General features: G+C 45.6%; 1 protein-coding gene across 10 annotated transcripts in view; it reads left to right on the plus strand.

The window, feature by feature from the left end:
* Positions 1-18,464, plus strand: part of AMOTL1 (angiomotin like 1) — a 164,264-nt gene that overhangs the window by 122,857 nt on the left and 22,943 nt on the right. For all 10 annotated transcript variants that reach the window (XM_074372891.1, XM_074372898.1, XM_074372892.1 and 7 more), the window contains one exon: positions 16,157-16,302. In XM_074372891.1, the coding sequence (XP_074228992.1) occupies positions 16,157-16,302 (146 nt within the window). The remainder of the gene's footprint in view (positions 1-16,156; positions 16,303-18,464) is intronic.

Raw genomic sequence — 18,464 nt, forward strand, 5'->3', positions numbered from 1 at the left:
AAGAGAAAATGGAGAATCCCCGCTATCTCCATTAAAATGAATGAATAAATAAATAAGCCTAATTATCTCCCATAAATAAAGAAATAAAGTAAGTAAGTAAGTAAAAAGTAACTGCCACTTTAAAAAATTGAAATTAAAAAACCTTTAAAATCTCACTGGATGAAGTGCTTAGGTGTTTGAGGACCCTGAGGAACGCTTTTCCCTATCACCTCATGGTGTTGCATTGTTCTCTTTGGAGGAATTCAAAATTTTGTGTGTTTGCTTTCTGATTTTATGAATTTGTTTTCCCAAATATTTTTGCAGCCAAGTTGCTCCTTAAAAACGGGGGATCTAGCCAATTTGTTTTTTGATCTGGCTCTGTGAACCTGGGGGCTGCTTTGTCCTTTAGCTTCTGTAACTTAGTGAGATGGCTGGTTTCTCATTAACTTGTCACACACACGCACACACACGCACACGCGTGCACACAGCAGACGTAGGCCACTGTCCACTAAAGGCAGTGCTCCAGGAATGTCTATCCATTCTTAGCTCTTGTCTTCTCAGTAAGTGAAACTTTGTAATAGTTTTTTTTCTGAAAACTGGTAACTCTGCAGAATTTCCATCATTAATAGGTCAGAAAGCCAAAAATAAAATGTGAGATGTAGGGAAACTAGACTGGTAGAGTTGCTCGTATTACGTTCTTGGGTGGAGGGGGAGCTGGTTAGCTCTGGCATGCTTGTGTTTTTCCAGGATAAACCCAGTCACATCGCAGGATGGCTGAGAACTTATCTCCTTCTTCCTGTGTGATTCTTTAGGCCCTATGGGGTCAGCATATTTGGTGAACTTTAAGTCTGTGTAAGTTAGATTCTGTTATTAAATATCCCTCTCTGAGAAAAAAAGATTCTCTGGACTTTCATTTATTTGTTTAAATTAATAAGCAATGAATGTAAACAAGTCTGGACTAATCTGTAGAATTTGATTTCCCTTATAATTCCCATGGGTTTAAAAATTAACAACAACAAAAAAAGGTGTGGGACCACTCTGTTTTAAAAATAATAGTAATTTGCCATTTTCACTGTGTCTTATAATCACCATCTTACTCTTGAATCTTATCTTAGATACTTGGATTTTCTGTCTCTTCTAGAATGTGAAAGAGACGAAAATAACTTCCTAAAAGAAAATCTCTCTGGTTTTGGTATTTCCTCTAAGGGCTTGTGTGAAACACAACGCAGAAATTACAGTGACATAAACATTGATGCTGTTGACCCACATAGAGCATAAGGAGATTATTCTGAATCCTCGTTGGGTTTCATTACATCAGGCTGTGGGTTCCCATCAGGCTTCTCTGGGGAGGAGAGGCTGGATGTTGTCATGTGGACACTTACCTCCTCCCCCACGGCCCCGCCGGTGCTCGCAGCTCCTGACTCAGAGCGAAGCCCCTGCTGCGGTACTTACGCCACCTGCGTTCTCCGTGGCACCATTTCTCTGCGTAGATCCCCTCCACTCGATGGGAGAACCACAGGCATTCTTCACCAACAGCCATCCCCAAATCTCATTAAAACCCTTGGGCTCTTTATGTCCCTGGCACTCAATAAATGTCTACTGAGGGAATGAGTGAAAGCGGGACATCTCTGTAACAATAGGCTTGGAGCATCAGTACCCAAATATTCTTTTTAGCTTGGTATCTCCCAGGCATGTTGAGAGCTACCCAAGGTTATCCTCAGTTATTTCAAGACATTAGGCAAAATTATTAATGAACTCCAGAATAGAAGCAACTTAAAAATGCTTGATTTTAATTTTTCTTTGCCTTCTACCTTCCCGCCTTTCTTTTTATTCAAGTAGGAAGATGTCCAGGTAAGGGGAATCTTCCACTATGAGCAACGGTAGTATTTTTCATGAAAATTACTACCATATACTAAAATATAGCTGATTTCTTGTTCTCTTGACACCTTCTCTTTTACTCTGCTGTGGTTATGTTGGAGAGGAGAGCTGGCTAGGGCGTACAACAGTTTTTGTAGCAACGGGTCATATGCTCACACTGACCAATCCACAGACCATGCCGTACACCACCGCTCAGCTCCTGGGCAAAGGGGAAGGAGTTGTCCTTCAAGCTTGCCAAGGTGCATCTTTTAATCTTAAACCAGGAAAGTTTTCTTGCCCTCAATAAGCAAATTCTCCTTTTAAGGAGATGACCTTTTATGACCTCTACATTTAGCAGACTGCAGTTCTAAAAAGCAGAAGTTTTATAGGCACGGGCTCAAGCAGCTAATCTTGGATCGGTTACAGCATCTCCTAGGTCCCGGCCTCTCACTGACTTGCTCGGTGACCTAGAGTGAGATGCTTAATCTCCCTGTGCCTACATTTCCTCTAAAGAAATAGAGGAATAAATCTCCCAGTTCAGCCCACAGAGCTCCTGCCGGATCATCGGTGATAGGACATGCAAAGAAGACTTTAAAACATGCATTTCTTCTGCAACACTCCTTCCTGCTTTTCTGCCTCCTTTCTCCGCCTCTTTGAACACTCGCTATCTCTGGAAGGACCTGCCAGTTTTCTGGGTGAGGGAATGGGCCCTGTTCCCAGAGAATGCCTGCGTGGCCCTCCGAGCCCGGCTGGATTTGGAAAGCAGTGCATGTGTGTGCTTAAGCCACTTGCTCGACCTTGACAGGCAGCACTGAGAAACTTCAAACGTCCATGACAGCAAGAAGCACACCCAGGCTGCAGGGCATCTGTTTGTGTTCAATCAAACCTTCTCCCCAAGTGTAAAAATGAATGTTCCTCAGCTGAGGCCGATTTTCTGTGCTTAGAGAACCAGAGCGGATTGCAGCCCTGTCCCTTGGTCACGTGCTGATGTCCAGTCTCTAACAAGTGAACATGGCTTGTGATTTTCACATGGTTGGTTTTTAAATTATTTCTTTGCTTAGCATTCCCGTTTGGGGATTGAAAAATCAAGTGTCTTAAACTTCATTACAGTCTGTGTTTCTTGCACTCATGGCTAGATGGATGGATGGGAGAAGCACAGCCTGAAAAACAGACTGAAACCCATTTGCATTTCATGTGGCATCAGGGATCCCTCCCTTTCCCTGACAGTTCAGAACCAAGACATCCACGTTCAGGTCTTAGCTGAAATTAAACAGCAGTTACTCAGACAAGGCTTCCTTAAATGGGATCAGGTCTCCTTCCTTTGATACACTCCACCAATACACTAGACTTTCCCTTTGTAAACACTCATCACAACTGTAAATAAGTAACTATTTGGATGATCGTTTTCTGTCTTCCCTTCCTAAACTGTCCTAATCATGAGGGCCCTGACTGTCATCCCTGCCATCGTGGTCCCAGGTCATTGTGTTTCCAGAAGCTGGCACAGTACCTGGTGCTTAGAGACACTGGATAAATCTTTGTTGGATGTTGAGTGAAATAATGATCATTATTATTTATTCAAAAAGTTATAGGCTACCTACTATGAACAAACCATATCCTAGGCCAGGGTTAAGCAAACTGTTAAAAGCCAGAATGTAAATAATTCCAGGCTTGGGGGCCACAGCTGCTCAACTCTGTTCCTGTAGCCTGAAAAGCCACAAGAGGTGAGCCGTGAACAAGTGGTGGGGCTGTGGGCTGGATCTGGCCTGCAGGCCACGGCGTGTGGACTTCTGTTCTGGGTGCTAGTTATGGAAGAAGGAGGGAAAGAAGGAACCCCAGCAAAAGCAGAATGGAAAGTAGAGAGCTTCACAAATCCTTCTTAAGTCTTTTCTAAATATTTCCTAATTTTGTAAGTTGCCCTAACTTATAAACCAGGATGTAACTGTTATTTTCTTTTCTAGGAGAGTCTCATAGTCTTTTCCTTAATTCCTAACTAGGTGAATGTGATTATTTCACTGTAGATAAGCTGGGGCACATACAAATGCAGTCACAAACCTTCATTACCCCCGTGGGGATCCAGAATGAGCTAATGGTGGAGACAGGGCTGGCAGGGCCGGCCCTGTGGTCAGCCAGGGGTGGTGACTGCCTGGGTAGGGAGGTCTCAGGGGTACCTCTCCCAACAGGGCCGTATATCTTCCCCTAAGCATCCTACTGTGAGACGAGGTCAGCAGATCTTGTGCATCAGGGTTGGAGAGGACCTTAAAGGTCCCAAGTCTGGTTACCAGCAATGCCTGTGTCCTTTGAACCAGAGCCCTTTAAGAGGCCACCTGATTGCTATTATGAGTGACAGCATTCTGGAGGCTGTAGATCGGATGGTTCAAAGTTTATCTTCAGGTGGAGTTGTAAGTGTGCTCCCAGCCTGCAGGTCCTGGGGCAGGTCGTGTAACCGCAGTAACAGCTGCCAGCACGCCCTGGGCACTTACCGTGAGCCACGCACCCTGCTAACCTCTGTAGGTACATTGTCTCGTTAATCCTCCAAGCAACCCTGTGAGGTTGGTATCACAGGTATTTAACAAATGAGGGAACTGGGGCACAGGAAGGTTAGGTCACTAGTCCATGGGCAGGAAAGTGAAACCGACAGGTTTTGAACCCAGGGCATCCTGACTCTGGAGCATCACTTCCTGTGTGCGGGGGAGGTGGAGAGAGGTGGTAAGGCGTGAGGTGCAGCGTAGGACTCCCAGAGCTCAGTTAGAGTGGCTTCCATGTTTCATTAAAGAAGAAACTGGGACCAAGAATGATCAAATGCTTTCCCCTAGGCCCCCTAGGTGCTTAATGGCAAAACTGTGACAATAACCAGCACCTCCTTTTTCTTGTTTTTTCCTTTCTTTTCTCCAAAGGTCATCTCTGTTGGCCCTGGGGGGTGATGAAAGATCTCCCATTTTTACCCAGAGAAGAATCCAGCCTAGTAAGCGGACATAATTCTTGTACTAGAAGTCTTATTGCAAATTATTTAGCCCAGTACTTAATAATAATAATGTATTCAAGTCATCTCAAGTGAGTTCTAACTACTGGAATTAACATTCTGTGTTTCTGATTTCTACATCTGTCTTTGAACCACCACCAAGTCTAATAAAAGGCCTTGCTGGATAATCCAGCATATCTCATCAGATACAAAAGCCAAAGATATTTGAGACCAGAACAGAGCTTAGAGTCTTTAAAAAAAAAAGTTTTTTCAAAATGTCTATGGCATTCAACTTTTTGTTCTCTGGAAGATAAGAATGAAAAAATAAGCAGAATACAATGAACAACCCTGTGGTGTAGTTTCTTACAGTTAGTTTTTGAAATTATTTTTGGTTCACGAATTGGAGTGAGAGTGTAAAGCTGTTTCTTAGTGGAATCCGAGAACTTTGAGGGATCAAAGTGTTTGTCTTAAGTCCAGAAAATTTGGTCTTAGACCATTAAAAATAAGCTTACACGTGCTACTAATTTTCTTTTTGCCTACAAAGACTGTGGTTTGGTAGAAAGAAGAGAAAAAAGGAGCTGCTCAAAGCAAATGAGAAAACTGACAGTGGGAGGGGTTGCAGAAGTTAGGGGAAGGGAGAACATATAATTGCGGGTGATGCCTTTCTGTCTCCCTGTCAGTCCTAGATTGAACCACTGTGTCCCCAGATATAACAGTTTCCCCAGCATAAACTTCTATCTTTCAGCCAGTATTTGTTGTTAAGCCCTAGCTGCCATTAAAAGGGCCCATTTAAAACACAGTTTTATTATACATATTATAATAACGCCTTAATCAAACCAAATAGAGGTATATAATGCATACACTGGAGTGTATACATTTTGAGTGTACAGTGTGATGAGATGTGACCAGGGTCACCGAGTGGACCCAGCATGGGAAGACTTGTGCAGCCCTGTCCTCTGCAGTAAGTGGCCGTCCCCACGCCATCTGTCTGCCTGCCTCACTTCCCACTACCTTGAGGTCATTGCTGTCTGCATAATGTCTAGTTTTTAGCTTTGTTTTCTGCATGGGGAGCCAGATTGGCTGGCAGGGTCTTTCTTAATTTGTCATCCCTGGAAATAGACGTGTCTGTTCTTTATCTTTTTGTATTAAGAAAAGAGAAGGCAGAAAAGGACTTTTGTTCTGTGGAGGGCAGAGAATTTATATGTCATCAGGTTTAGTTTATAATTGACTCCGCATATGTGTCTAGTCAAAGTTCAATGCCCTGTGCATCCTGTGTGTTTGTGTGTTATTAATTCATTGTTTAATTTGTTATTAGGCTGTCAGCAGTGATCTAGAAGTAGCAGTACATTTTTCTTTCTTTCTTTTTTTAATTGAAGTACCATCCGTTACAATGTGTCAATTTCTGGTGTACAGGATAATGTCCCAGTCATGCATATATTTACATATATTCATTTCATATTCTTTTTGATTAAAAGTTGTTACAGATGTTGAATATAGTTCCCTGTGCTATTGTTTTTTATCTATGCAGTACATTTTTATTTCAAGTTAAAATAATGAAGTGGAAGGTGCAACAGTACATGTGGGAAGCTGAGCTGGCTGAATGAATGGGTGTATAATCAGTCAAGCATGTTTGCAGGTATATATGTATGAATATAGGTAGGTTAAAAAAAAACAACCTATGAGTTATACCTACATGTGTAAGTACAGTTTCTAAAATAAAAATACAATACAAAACATGACTAGATTAGAAAAAGTTCCTATTAAGAGAACTTTTCCTGGCTTTCAAATAAATATTTTACCAAATTATACCTGAGCTATTTTACTTTTGGTGTTACACAAAGTGGCACTTTGGGATATTCGACTCACTTTCTGGGTATGAAAGAGCAATAGATAAATTAAGTATATTAAAATCAGAATGTGTTGTTTTCCTCCATTAGGTCAGTAGAAGAATTTGTGGTGAGGCTTTGTTACTTTCCAGTGATAAGTATCATTTTTGAATTTTATTTTAAAGACCGAGTTAGAATTTGATGGTTTATCAGGAGCATCCTCTCATTCAATAAGCTGTTGCCTAAACTTATCGTATTTTTTCACATAGAAGACACTTCTGCTCTCTTAGATTCTTAAAAGTCCTACAAAGATAGGTGGGTTTAGATGTATTATGAAGTAAGCCAAGTAGGAAGGAAGGCTAAGGCAGACGGACATCAGTCACTGTGCCTGGGGTACAAGGCAGAATATGGTAAAGACTCGTGAGAAAACTACTTACCCTGCAAAGTGTATGTGTGCAGGGTCTCCCATCCAGGCGGGATCTGTTTTACTGAAGGAATCAGAAAAGCTTCCGCCAGTGGGTAGCCTTCAGGGTGGATGGACCTCAGAAACTAATCTGTGTGGTGGAGTAATTCTGCTGTCATTATCATGGGTAAAAGGGAAACTTTCTATTTTCCTCTTAAATTTGGGCAACAAAAATGAATAAATCTCTTAGACGTCAGGGTTTGCTTCACTTTCCCATCATGATTCATTTCTCCAAAAAATTTCTTCCCTGCATTTTAACGGCAGCCATTTCCACAAATCTTTTGTTTCTCTTGTAATGTCTGAACCACTGGCTTCCCAACTCAGAGCTTTGTTTGAAAGAAAGCTGACTTGGAAGCCCTGTATGTAAAACGCACCAAACCCAACAAGACTTCTGGTTGAGACTGGGGTGCATTCATCAGAACCTACCCCCACCCCCCACCCCCAGCTCCTTCCTTCTTGGTCCCCAGCATCCCGTCCTCCCCTCATCCCCGTCCTTCTCTCTCCCAGCGCTCCGCAGAACAGGGTTTGCTTTGAACTCCTGTTCTTAATTTTCCTTATTACAGAATTCATTTTCAAACAGTTCCCTCGCTCAGCCATTTAAAACAAGCGCTCGCCGGAGTGTTCTGTGTTTGTTGACAGACCTAGTTAGCCGCCCGCTCACAACCCAGGTCTGCAGTCGCCGGGCGGGACCACGGCAACCTGCGCATGCGTACAAGGTGGCAGAGCGCCCCGCACCCTTTGTGGAATCACGAGCTTCCTTACCTGAGAAACTTTATCCGGGAATTTTAAAAAAGACAACAAAAAGCCAAACTGGGGGCTTATGGGGTCAGCTCTGTGTTATATTACTCTTTTATTTCTGAGTTAAGGAGTGTGGCTTTTAAAGGTGGATCATCTCACGTTTTGCATCACATAAGCCTCATGTGAATAGATCACTCTTATATAATGTAAACAGTACTCTGTTTGGATATATATTGGGGGGATTTCTTTCTGGGTTTGTCAGTTTGACTCTCAAACTGGAGTGAGGGGGTGAAGGCAGATGTAAGGACGAGCTCCTGAGGTGGAATGTCTTTGGGGCAGCATGAACCCGAATAGTTTTGTGGATAGTGAAGTAAATGGAATACCTTCCTATATCTCTCCACTCCCACGACCTCAGAAGAAATTACTTGCGGTGTCCACAAGGACTTCCAAGTGGATCTGCCTCTCCAATTACCCCATGAATTGTAGCTGACCCTTGGAATAGACTCCTCCCAACATCTGCTCAGTATTACAATATATGGTGTCAGGGAACTCACAGCCAAAGGATCTGGAGGAAGAAGAAACAAAGGAGACATTTTAGGAAGGGATAATATGGCAAATAATTTTCAAATCTCTTTGCAGAAAAGGGTGTCTTTTTTTTTTTTTAATTGAAGTGTAGTTGATTTACAGTGTTTCAGATGTACAGCCAAATGATTCAGTTATACGTATAAATCAGTTCTTTTCAGATTCTTTTCAGGTTATTACACAATATTGAATATAGTTCCCTGTGGTATACAGTAGGTCCTTATTGGTTGTCTATTTTATATATAGTAATGTGTATCTGTTAATCCCAAATTCCCAGTTTATCCCTCCCCTACCTTTCCCCTTTGGTAACCGTAAGTTTGTTTCCTATGTCTGTGAGTCTCTTTCTGTTTTGCAGATAAGTTCATTTGTATCAGTTTTTTATATTCCACTTATAAGTGATATATGATACTTGTCTTTCTCTGACTTACTTCACTTAGTATGATGTTCTCTAGGTCCATCCATGTTGCTGCAAATGGCATTATTTCATTCCTTTTTATGGCTGAGTAGTATTCCATTGTGTAGATATACCACAACTTCTTTATCCAGTGATCTGTTGATGGACATTTAGGTTGCTTCCATGTCTTGGCTATTGTAAATAGCACTGCTGTGAACATTGGGGTGCATGTACCTTTTTGAATTAGAGTTTTCATCTTTTCTGGAATATACGCCCAGGACTGGAAGAGGGAATCCATTTTATCAGCATTGCGGGGAAGTTTCTAGTTACCAGAATTGGTGCCATTCGTGTTGGTCAGCCTTGTCCTAAGGCATTACTGCCAAGTCCTTTCTTGGTGAAGGTGATGGAGGTGTAAAGAAAGAACAGAGAGTGTCTTGGTGATCTTTTGGTTGCAAAGAGAAAAATCTGATTGAGATAGCCTAAGACCAGATAAGAGGGCTGTTTTTTCAGTATCTTTATGTGGGAAGGGGGCCCTGGGCAGGACATGCAGGCTGGCCTCACAGGGGCCAGGGGCCAGGGGCCAGGCTGGCGTGCCTGTGAGAATCAAGAAGCAGGTTGTATTGGGGGGTCAGTGTTTTCCCCTGTGGCTCTGTTTCCCGCTCTCCTTGTCACCATGGACTCTCATCCACCTCTCCATCTCCATGACTTGATTCTTTACTCTCTACACTGTGGCTTTCTCTGTTTCTCCAGAGCACATGCCACACGTGGTCGCTAGCCTAAGAGCTAGGCTGTCTGTCCGTGTCAGCGCCCTCCTCTCACCCGGGCTCCCACACACACAGTTCCACGTAAGAGACTCCGCTGGGCCTAGGTTGGATCACGTGGCCCTTCAGGTTTGATCCTGTCAAGTGGAGAGTGGTGGGCCGGGGCAGATGCAAAGGGCTCTGTAAGACAGATGAGGCTGCTCCCCAGGACTGAGCCCTGCGTGTGGAGGACGGTAGTACATGCTTTCGGAAGTGGAGCGTTGTCCAGGCAGCCACTGTGAACGTTGTCTCCTCCATAGCGGGCTCCGGGTTGGGAAGCACTTGCCCCGGTGGGCGTTCTCCCAGGGGCCCTCCAGTGCTGGACATGGGTCTCTGCTGCGGTTCCCAGAGCGCCCCGGGCACTGCCCACCCCAGCGCCCCACAGCCTCCCTGCCCAGACTCTCCTTGCCCTACGGCCTCCTCTCTGCTCATGTCTCTTAGGCTCTCTTCACTCAGGAAGTGCTAGAGACCGTGCTCCTGAAGCCAGTCTCATTGGTTAAAACGGGACGTCTCGTCCTTGGCATTTCTGAGGTTTGTTGAGTTGTCCTCGCTCCCTCTTCTCTTACCTCTGTCACCACTGCTCCTGCTTCCCGTAGCCAAGGCAACAAGTATCTCCTTGAAGAGTGGCGGGGAAATTGTGGTGCAGAACCAGAGGCCACAAGGAGCTGGTCGCGCCTCCCTGTGGGAGCGTGTAGGATTTGGAGCTTGAACAGAATTAGCATGGTCTGTGTGTATGTCTGTGCACAGACATACATGCACAATTCAGGATAGATTAAACCCCGAAGAACTAGTGGTTAAGGGATCAAACCTTGGCTCTGGCTGGAAGAAGAGAAGAGGGACAGGAAGATCTACCTTTTGCCGTCTAAGTGTTCTAGTGCAATTAGTCACCCCGCAGGTGAGCTGGTGGCAGCTGGACACCTTCATCCCTCCAGCTATATTTGGCTTGGGGAAAAACTCATCAAAAACCCATTATATCCAGAAAGGCCTAGAAATGAATTCCTACAACTTTGCTCTGCTTCTGAGCCCCAGCCGTAAGTTGGAGCACTGCGTTGAAAACCAGCAGCACAGCACATGGTGCCCTGGCACTCCCACTGTCAGACCCCACGCGCACGCTCCACCCTCGCTGTTTCTCACAGACGTCGTTCCTAGGGGCCACTTTCCCATGGTTCAGCCCGCGATTAAGCTTAGGGGGCAAATAGTAATTGCAGAAACAGTTTCAGCGGACTGTCCACTTCGAACCTTGCCCAGAACTGGCCAAAAGAGGGTAAGTTGGAAGGGAAGCATCTTTAGAAATGGGGACCAGTTCTAGCTTCCATCTTCCCTGAAGCAGAGAGACTTACCTATGGCTAGAAGCTCAAAAGCAATGACCGTTTGACCTGTTCCAAGTATCATAGCTCATTTTGCTTCTGATTTTTCCATTGTCAAGTGGAGCTGATGTGAGGAGTCATGAAATGAGGTTCTGTGGTCAAGCTCCAGGCACCGTCCTGGGACGGAGGCAGCCCCCGAGGTAACGTATGTATGTATGTTAGCTTTTGTTGTTTATTAGGTATCTGTTCTGGGCCAAGGCCCTCGGTAGGTATTTTACAGGTTGTCATTTGAACCCTCCCAACAGTCCTGCAAAATAGGTCTTGTTAGTTCCACCTGAGGAAGTGGAGCCTCGGGGAGCTGAAATCACATGTTCAGAGTGCCAGAATCACACTAGGCCAGCCTGGCTACAAAGCCTGTGCCATCGCTGTGGTTTCCAGAGTAAACAGGGTGTGAGCAGACATCCTCTGTGTAAATGGGACCGGAGCCATCAGGTCCCTGCTCCACACAGTTTAGGGTAATTCACATCCACTGAGTAAACAGACCGTTCTGGGCAGAGTTCCCTTGTGTCAACTTGCCTGTCCTAGGAATTCTCAGTATATACACTGGAGCTCGACCAAAAGTTCCGTGTGAGGCTGGTCTTTCTCGAGATCCATCCCAAGGGGCTTAGCGAAGAAACAGGCTGAAGGGACCTTCCTATGAAGTGGTTTCAGTCATGGGACTCACCTTGGCATCTCCCAAGAGATGATTTTTTCGAATGGCTCTGACACACCTGGTCCCCCGTGTCTCTGGGGAGTTCAGGGGCCCAGTTACCCCACCGTGTAGGCTCACTGCCTTGACACCTCCTCTGCCTCGCACCCCAGCCTGAAGTAGGTGTCCTCTCTGTGTTGTCATGGTCCCCGTGCAAGCATCTGTTAGAGCAGCTTGTCGCATGGCCTTTGCCTGTGTCGTCGCCTCTCTTCCCACCCGACTGAGAGCAGAATGGTATGTCCTCACCGTGTAGCTGGAGACTGTATCACCCTTTTTGGACAACAGCAATAACCACAGATTGTCATAGTTGCCATTTACCGGGGAATCACTGTGTGCCCTTTGCAGTAGGTCCTGTTGTGAACCTCACCTTAAAGGCAAGGAAACTGAAGCGCAAAGATGTTCGTTTACTTCGAGTCACAAAACCTTAAGTGGTGGAGCTGGGTGGGAACCTGGGAAGCTTGATTCCAGGTCCATGCTTTTACCCCGCACTCTGTGATGTCTCCACGCATTAGGTGCTTAGTCAGTTAACATTGGCAAAGGGATGCATATGTGGGTGTGGTTGCTGTGCTTTGAGACATATGATAGGACCTGAGACGTACTCAGATCTGGGCCACAATGAGCTGTGTTACCGTGGAGCCCTTCCACACCTTCTGATTCTGTTATACTGCACGTCTTCATCTACGCATGCTCGCGCAGGGGAGGCAGCGCTGCGCCAAGCCTGTGACCACTCGTGAGAGAGATGCCGCTGATGGGCATCACTTCTGTGGGCATGTTACTTATCCCCTCTTAGTGTCATTTTCCTCAACTGGAAAATGGGAATAGTAACAGTGCCTACATTACTGAGTAAACTGAAAGGAAATAGTGTAAGTGGAATCATTGAAGGGGCTGATATAAGTCACCATTCCTGGAACACAGTCCCCAGTCAATAAAACTGGGCAGATTTTGTTATTGTTATCACAAGTGTCATGAACATTGTTTGTAAAACTTTGTCATCGAGAGCACTGCTCCCCGTCAGTGGACGAGGAGTGCCGAGCCAGTGCGAGTGATACTAATTGATATTGCTGCAGCCTGAAGTCCAAGGTCACCAAACTCAGGACGGAGATGTTTGGACCCATGAATTCCAGAGGCCTGCAAAGCATTCTAGAGCTAACAGAGTCTTCGTCCAGGACTCACGTCTTTGTCCTGTGCACGGTGAGACTCAGGGAGTTTGGATGGAGAAGGGAACCAGAGGAGTTCCTGGTCAGTACCAGCCATCTGATGAGTGGTGGCTTCAGAGGTGGGGTGGGCGGCCGCATAATAGAGGCTGTCAGGAGATCACGAGGGTACCAGATACCTAACAGCTAACAAGTGCTGCCGTTTATTGTTGGCAATGAACTTGGTGCACAGTGGAGAGTCATTCATTCAACAGTATTTATTGAGCCAGGCAATGTCCTAGGCTCGAAGTTCTAGGTATTTAGGTCCTTTTATACCTTACATGCATCATCTCCGTCAACAGAGTCATTGCAACAACACCGTGATGTAGGTGTTCTCTTTCTCATTTGATAGCTGAGGGAGCGGAGACCCAAAGAGGGTTAAATACCACCCTTGGACCTGGAAAGTGGTGAACCTAGGATTGGAGCCCAGTTCTTTCTGATGCTGAAGTGCCTTCTGCATCCACAGTCTGATGCTGCCTGTCAAGGAAATGGCAAATGCTGGGTGTGGGGGTGTGTGTGTGTGTGTGTGTGTGTGTGTGTGTGTGTTGGAGGGGAAGGGTATTCATTCATTCAGAAATCCAAATAGTTGTCACTGGGACACAGCGAAAACTGTGGTCATCGATTTGCAAACTGCAAGCTCTGGTTGTGGCTTCCAGTCTTGAGCGCAGTCTATCATTTTATTGCTTCTGGTCAAAATTGATCCTCCCTTGGGTGCCCTCAACAAAGCAAAGAACTATGACGCTATGTTGATAGCCAAGTAGAAGCTTTGAAACCCGGTGGTTCATTCCCAGGCCCGCCTGCTGAGCGGCTCCCTCCTAGGTGCCCTCCAGAGCCTGGACAAGGCCAGTGGGCACCGTGCCTGTTCAGATGTTGTCCAAACCCCGGGAGCTGGTGCTCCAAGGTCAATCATTTTGCACAGAAAGCATAAAATGCTCTGGTCTGCTCAGGGCTGTGGATGGTGGGGCCCAGAGCCCGTGGGCTACTCCTGGCCCATTTATTTAGGCCTCGTGCATGCCCGTCCTCTGTGCACTGAGGAGGAAGTCTCAGAGGCAGCATTTGAAATGCCACTGAAAGGAAAAAGAGGAGCATATTAAGCCCGGAAGTAATGCTGTCTTCTGGCTCAGGATCTTGGTGGCTTCATTTTGCTTCCAGGAGGTGTCATGGTTTCTAGGGAGCTCAGCCACCACTAGCTTTACAAGTCTGCTCATTCGTCCCGTCTGTTCAAAGCTGTCCCACGGACATGAGCTCACAATGCCAGGGCAGTGCAGTCAGGCAGGAAGGGCGTTGCAGTGGGACATCAGGAGACCCAGACTGTGGCCCTGGCTCTGCCCCAGCTGGCGGGGCACCTTGGACAAGTGCCTTCGCTCCTGGGCTTCCCTTTCCTCACCCAGAAAACAGAGGGGGTGGGACTGGATGGTGATGTTCCCTGATTCCTTCCGGCTTTAAAATTGTGAATTGTTCATTGTGTATTTGCAGCCTTGAAGTGTCGCCTTTATACTTAGGTCCTGTAGTCGAAACCATGTTTTCTGCCCCTTAAGGGAGGTGTTCTTTCTGTTGCTTCAGTGCCTATAGGGCTGGTCCTTAATGTTTGATAACTCTTTGCTAAATGAATGAATGACTATGCCAGGAAATCATGAATGAATGAGACCACTGTCTCAGGCTCGTATAGCTTCCAGACGTTGGTTCTCTGTGTTTGAGTGTGGTTTGCTAGGACGATTATCTAGTGTGAGGCATTTGAGTGGCGTAGGCACAGAAATTAATTTCTAACTTTTGAAATCAGTTTCTAACTTTTGTTGCCACTGCTGTTGTAATCATATGCCCTGTTTTCCACCAAAATGGAAGTGTGTGCGTGGGGTTTCATAACCAACTTTTTTCAATAATAAAATTTTTTTTTCATGTCCCTAACATTCTCTTACTTAATTTAATGGCTGCATCTTATTCATTTATAGGGTTTACAATGGTTTATTTAATCAACTCCTTAATTTTACACATTAAGCCCATTCAAGTTTTTCCAAATTATAACCAATATATCCAAATATTCTAAGTTATTTTTAAAAGAAAATACACAGGCACACCTCATTTTATTGCACTTGGCTTTATTTTGCTTCAGAGTTACCACATTTTTTACAAATTGGAGGTTTGTGGCTACCCTACATTGAGCAAGTCTGCTGGCACCATTTTCCCAGCAGCAACTGCTCCTTGTTATGCTTTGGTAATTCTCACAATATTTCAAACTTTTCTATGATTATTATGTCTGTCATGGTGATCTGTAATCAGTGATCTTTGATGTGACTATTGTAATTGTTTTGGCTTTTTTTTTTTAGCAATCAAGTGTTTTTAATTAAGGATATATGGTGTTTCTTTAGACATAATGCTATTATTGCATGCTTAATAGACTTTATAATATAGTGTAAACGTAACTCTTATATGCACCAGGAAACCAGAAAATTCGGGTGGCTTGCTTTATTGTGGTGGTCTGGACCCGAGCCCACGATATCTTCCCGAGGTCTGCCTGTATTGCTTTTGATATGGAAAAAATGCTTTCAGTAAATAATTCTGATCTCATGACACCGTCGGCCCCACCTGCATGAGTAAAACGGTAGCTGAGTGTGTAGGAGGCCCATGTGGGAGCAGCTGAGTCTGAGGCAGCCTGTGCTCTCCACGTGCAGAGAGACAGTGATCACCATCAGTTACAGCGTCACCAAACAAGAGGAAAGCGGTTTTCCCACAACCAGAGCCCTGTGCCTTCCCTCTCTTGAGCGGAGCTAAGAGAAAATGTGAGGCCAGGTCATCTGGAAAGAGGATCCAGCTGGAGACTGGAGGCCTGGGTTGAAGCTCCTCTCTGCTGCCCGGCCTCACACCGAGCACTTAACCTCCTGGACCTTGGTTTCTTTTCCTGTGAATAAGAATGTTAGTATTATCCTTCGCACTGCCTGCCTTTCCATCACTGGTTTTGGAGGTAAAAAGCAGGAGAGGTTGTGAGCCAAAAACAAAATCGTAGGTACAAGGTTAATTTGCAGCATGAAGTACATGTTGTACAGAAGTGAATCACTGAGAATACGGGTCACTGCTTCTTTGTGTACCATTCATCCCAGCAACTGTGACCTAGCGTGTGTCTGGAGTTAACAGTGATTTTTGAGAAAAGCCTTACTTCACACACCACCACTCTTAAGAGGGAGCAAAGACAGTCATTCAACTCTCTACTTTCTGCGTGCTAAAATTTTCAGTCCTTGCCAGATGTGGACTGGCAGTGATCCCAGAGGGTGAGTGCCTTCTGATAGAGGTTGTTTTGTTCCTGCTTCCCTTCTAGACAAGGAATTCTTGAAGGAAAAGGAGAAGTTGGAAATGGAGTTAGCAGCGGTGCGGACCACAAGCGAGGACCACCGGAGACACATCGAGATCCTGGACCAGGCTCTGAGCAATGCACAGGCCAGGGTTGTCAAGCTGGAAGAGGAGGTGAGACCCCTGGGGTGGAGCGGGGTGGGAAGGGGTGCTCAGGGCCTCCGTTTCCGTTTCCTAACCCAGCAACTTTCACCAGAGCCAACTCCCAGGAGGAGAGTTGGGGGAGCGATGACCTCACAAATAAAAGTGAATAAAAACAGAGCTTCTCCACCCCAGAGCCAGGCAGAGTATGAGAAGCCTTCAGCAGAGAGCTCACCCAGCCTGCCACCCACTGGCTGGCCAGTGTCCAGGGCTGGAAATAAATGGAAGGACTGGGGACCTTGGTGTCCTTGGAGAAAAGAGACTCAATTAAAAAAAAGAACTACAGTCAGGTGCTGTGTCTTTGGGCTCTTGATTGCATTGAAGGCAAAGTCTTCTGACAGGGCGGAGTATGGATGGCGTTCAGCAAACCTGTCTCCAGTTTCCAGGAGTTGGCTCCGCCAGGCAGTGACCCCCACCGAGTCCAGGCCACGTTGATGCCACTCAGGCATTATGGACTTAGTGGTTTCTGGTGGAACCAACCCTTTTGATCAAGTTTTGGGAGGTAGACTTTTTTCCTTTAAGCCTGACTGTGGAAGCAGAACGGCCACTCCTGAGGTCCCAGCCAGGGGGTTGGGACTGTAGACACGGGCAGGATGGAGCCCGCTGCACACCCTCTGTGGGGTGGGGCTGAGCTGAGCAGAGCCGCCGCGGAGAGGTGAGACTCAAGATCGGGGAGAGGCAGGACCAGGTATTGTCCACAAGTTCTTCATTGGCGCTGGGCACACAGGGTACAGTGTTGTTATTAATCCAACTGTTGTTGTTGAAAATAAAAAACTGCTCCTTCAGAAAACATCTCCTGATGCCAGGTGACTCGGGTATCTCTGCAAACTTCAACTTCAAGGCTGTGGAGTCAACAGGGTCTCGTCTGTAGACCTGTCCTGTTAAACCCCACAAGTCCTGGGTACCATTTTTATCCTAGCATGAGGATCCCAGGCAACAACCCCAGAGTCTGTCCCTTGTTGTCACCTAGTGACTCATTCAATAGGAAAACATTTGTCACAGAAAGTGATCTGAGCCCCTGAAAGACAGGAGGTCTGCTTTGAGGATGGGAGGCTGGGACTCACGATCCTTAAACCGGGAATCACTCATCAAGGCTCCATCTCCGTGTGTAGAGCAAAGGAAAATAATCGTTCTTAAGTCTTATGATTTTGATATTTCTGTTAAAGCATAAGTTGTGAACTCCTTGAAGACAGGTCCTTTATAATCATTGTTACAGATCTTTTCTTGTCATTTTATTTATGTAAGATCTTTGTTTGCTTGCACGCATGTGACTTCCCCAAAATGTCTCATGTGTCTGGCTTCCAGGATCGCTCCTTGTTCTTATTAAGTTTATTTTAAAGGGCCTTAACTCAGTTTGTGTTGAGTACTTGCCATGACTTCCCACGATGGCTGAGCACTTGGACAGACTGCTGGGAGTTAGAATCCTGACCCTGGGATGTGTGTGTCAGCTGTGTGACCTTAAGCGAGTCACTCACCTAGTCAGTCCTCAGTGTTCTCATCTGTTAAATGGATATAACAAAAGAGTTTACCTTCTACTGTCACCGGGAGGATTACTAGATACTGCATATAAAGCACAAAGCCTGGCATGATGCTGCTTCAGAAACATTCGGGAATAAAATTACTGTTACTACTGATCATCCTCATCATTACATACTCCTTGCTAGACTTAAGCCTGATACAAGGGTGGACAAGAGAGAGCTATGCCTTCAAAAGTCTTGTCATTGGTTAGAGATAATATTAATTCATTCATCTGACAAATATTTCTTGAGTAACAACTGATGCCAGGGACTGTTCCAGGCATTGGGGACACACTGTGCACCCTGCCCCAAACAGACAAATCTCATGGCACTTATATTCTAGCTGCCACACACTCAGAAAACGGTGTACAGGCTAGGACGTAGTAAATAGTGTATGAATGGTACTCAGAAAATATTTTATCAATGAGGCTTTTCTAGCACAGAGACCTGCAGTTAGTAGGTCCTCAAGCAGTCAAAGGTACAGTGAATGAAAGGGCCAGGTGAAGACTGATCGCCAGAGCAGGTGCAGAAAAGGCTGTGAAGTTGCTGTCTGCACTCCCCTGCAAAAGGTCAGAAGCACCTCTGTTTTTACCTCACTGGCTCCGGTTGGGACACAGG

This window comes from Camelus bactrianus, chromosome 10 (assembly GCF_048773025.1).
Source record: "Camelus bactrianus isolate YW-2024 breed Bactrian camel chromosome 10, ASM4877302v1, whole genome shotgun sequence".
Classification (NCBI taxonomy): Eukaryota; Metazoa; Chordata; class Mammalia; order Artiodactyla; family Camelidae; genus Camelus; species Camelus bactrianus.